Below are 3,107 nucleotides of genomic sequence, written 5' to 3' on the forward strand. Positions count from 1 at the left end.
AAGTAAGTCAGTCAGTAAATAAGTAAGTAAGTCAGTAAATAAGTCGGTAAGTAAATAAGTAAGTAAATAAGTCGGTAAGTAAATAAGTAAGTAAATAAGTCGGTAAGTAAATAAGTAAGTAAATAAGTCGGTAAGTAAATAAGTAAGTAAGTAAGTAAGTAAGTCAGTAAATAAGTCAGTAAGTCAGTCAGTAAGTAAGTCAGTCAGTAAGTCAGTAAATGTCAGTAAGTTAGTAAATGTCAGTAAGTCAGTAAATAAGTAAGTAAATAAGTAAATAAATAAGTAAGTAAGTAAATAAGTAAATAAATAAATAAATACACACACACTGCCTATGCCATGGTCCAGTATAATCTGGTGGTGGGTAGCCAAACCAGGACCAGGGTGTTGTTTCATGACCAGATACCAGCACAGTACATTCCTTGATTTATAAATAAAATTAAATTTCCCTGAGATAGTTAGCTGCAGAAACAAACCGTCTGACTCTACAACATGAATCCCTGCTCAGCTGAAGGCCACGGTCACTTCACTTTTTTCCCTGCCTGTCACCGCTCGGCAAAATGCTAATTAAATGCAAATTGGTGTAGACTGTCAGGGCAGAACTAACGTTGTAGCCGAGAGGTGGGCTGAGGTGAAGGTTTTGTTAATGACACCGAGCAGCCAGCTAAAGTGTGCTGTTAGCGCTGCCGGGGTGCTCCGTCACACCAACACAAGCCTCATTAGAAAGCCTTCGTCCCGTGGATGTGAGGGTGCGGGGCGACGAGCTGGGATTTGTCAAGACATAACTAGTGGGCTTAACCTTTTCACAGAATATCACAATGAGGAGTGGTGCAGAGTGTTTTATCTGCATTTTTTCTCACGTTTCATTTTTTAGTTCAAAGAACAGAGTAACTTGAAATGTTTGCAGTGGTCTGATACAAGTGCTAAACATTAAAATTAGGAACAATCAGACTGAGTCACAGTAAATGTATACTGAATTTGCATTGGTTTTTTTAAATGAAATGAATGAATAAAGTAAACTAAACTAAAAACTAAATAGAATATTAAACTCAAGGTTTTATTGTAAAAAATCATGTTAGCAGGTCTTTAAGTTAACTGAATAAAATTTAATTCTTGAAAGTACAAAACAGGCGAAGGTGGGCCCGATGGATAGCCCTTCATTAGAGCTAAACAACAACAAAAATCGGAAGCTCCAATGTTGGATAGTTTTTGAGTTATAAGCGGTTTTGTCTGTCCAGACACCCCCCTTTTTTAGATGGAGCCCCCTCCTCAAGTATGGGGTCTATCGTAAAACCGTTGGCTGGAGCAGTGTAGGTCGGACACATGTACGTTCCTGCCAAATTTTATTGGTGCAGCCGTTTCCGTGAAATGATTGACCAAAAATCACTGGTAAAAAAACAAAAACAATACAAAAACATTATAATAAATATATTACGAGGAATATAAAAATAAAACTACAAACAGATATTTACTGCCCGAGACTCTTTCTTTCGTTCGTTGTACGGAGCCGTTCAAAAGATTTGGATCGTTTGTGAACGTCTCATCTCTACTAACCAGTAAACTGATCATGACGAACACAGAGTTTATAATGTTTATTAAATATATGTTTTTAAAAGGGCCTCGTTCCATTTTTTTTTCTTGTTGCCCTTCAGGTGATGGCGGCGTACAACTTCACCGCGAGGGAAAGCCACGAAGTTTCTGTTCAGGCCGGCGAGCCTGTTCGAGTCCTGGAGCCCCACGACAAACGAGGGAACCCCGAGTGGAGCCTGGTGGAGGCTAGAAGTGGTCAGAGGGGCTACGTGCCCTCCAATTACCTCACCATGATGCCTTTGGGGGCGGGGCCTCCTGGCTTCAGGTTCTGATAGGACGAGGCGAAGAAAACAGCAACAAAAGCTTTAGGTGCAATTTACTAAATGTTCTAATGAAGCTGCAGCTACTACTGAAACAATACGTTTTATCTTCATATTTTACTGTCACAATCTGGTTTTAGCTAAATATTCCTGTTGAGTTTGACAACTTTAATTTTTTAAAAATTGATCATCACAGCCTTTTTTAATGACACTTCCTGGGTGTCTGTGGCTGTGAATGGATTTAAACATCACGAGGTGATTTTAAACCATTTTATCCGTTTTATTTTTTAGTCCAGATTTAAGCTATATTTACAAAAACAACATAAAAAACTCAATTTCTGCTTCATGCAAAGCCAAAAACATAAATTTATACACTTTTTTTTCTGAAAGGGATTCAGACCTAAGTTTGTTCTAATCCTGCAGGAAAACAAAACCTGCTCACTTACTGTATTTACAACGTATGGCGCGGTATGAGGGCCACAATTAACACTACTGCACAACCAGCGATTGCTACATCCTTGTAGCAGGAGGCTGTATCTATTCCTAAACCTGCTGTTGATCTGATTAATGACAGGCCAGCACCGCTAACTGAGAGGCCAGAGCTGGTAAATGAGAATGAGACTATTCATTTGTGTTAGCATTGGAGAGGCTAGCAACTAGCATGGATAAGCTGGTGTTAGCATTGGAGAGGCTAGCGACTAGCATGGATAAGCTGGTGTTAGCATTGGAGAGGCTAGCAACTAGCATGGATAAGCTGGTGTTAGCATTGGAGAGGCCAGGGACTGTCATGGATTGGCTAGTGTTAGCATTGGGGAACCAAGCGACTAGCATGAATAAGCTGGTGTTAGCATTGGAAAGGCTAAGAACTATTATGGATAGGCTAGTTTTAGCATTGGGGAAGCTAGTGACTAGCATGGAAAGGCTGGCGTTAGCATCAGAGAGGCTAGTGACTAGCATGGATAAGCTGGCGTTAGCATCAAAGGCTAGTGACTAGCATGGATAAGCTGGCGTTAGCATCGGAGAGGCTACTGACTAGCATGGAAAGGCTGGCGTTAGCATCAAAGAGGCTAGTGACTAGCATGGATAAGCTGGCGTTAGCATCGGAGAGGCTACTGACTAGCATGGAAAGGCTGGCGTTAGCATCAAAGAGGCTAGTGACTAGCATGGATAAGCTGGCGTTAGCATCGGAGAGGCTAGGAACTATCATGGATAGGCTAGTGTTAGCATTGAGGAGGCTAGTGACTAGCATGGATAAGCTGG

General features: G+C 40.9%; 1 protein-coding gene across 1 annotated transcript in view; it reads left to right on the top strand.

Moving 5' to 3' along the window:
• Nucleotides 1–2,236, top strand: part of arhgef37 (Rho guanine nucleotide exchange factor (GEF) 37) — a gene marked incomplete in the record, with an annotated part of 39,145 nt that extends 36,909 nt beyond the window's left edge. Inside the window, 1 exon segment of the mRNA XM_014030131.1 lies at nt 1,650–2,236. Within this exon segment, the coding sequence (XP_013885585.1) occupies nt 1,650–1,859 (210 nt within the window).
• Nucleotides 2,237–3,107: the final 871 nt, after the last annotated feature.

Source organism: Austrofundulus limnaeus, unplaced genomic scaffold (genome assembly GCF_001266775.1).
Source record: "Austrofundulus limnaeus strain Quisiro unplaced genomic scaffold, Austrofundulus_limnaeus-1.0 Scaffold1003, whole genome shotgun sequence".
Classification (NCBI taxonomy): domain Eukaryota; kingdom Metazoa; phylum Chordata; class Actinopteri; order Cyprinodontiformes; family Rivulidae; genus Austrofundulus; species Austrofundulus limnaeus.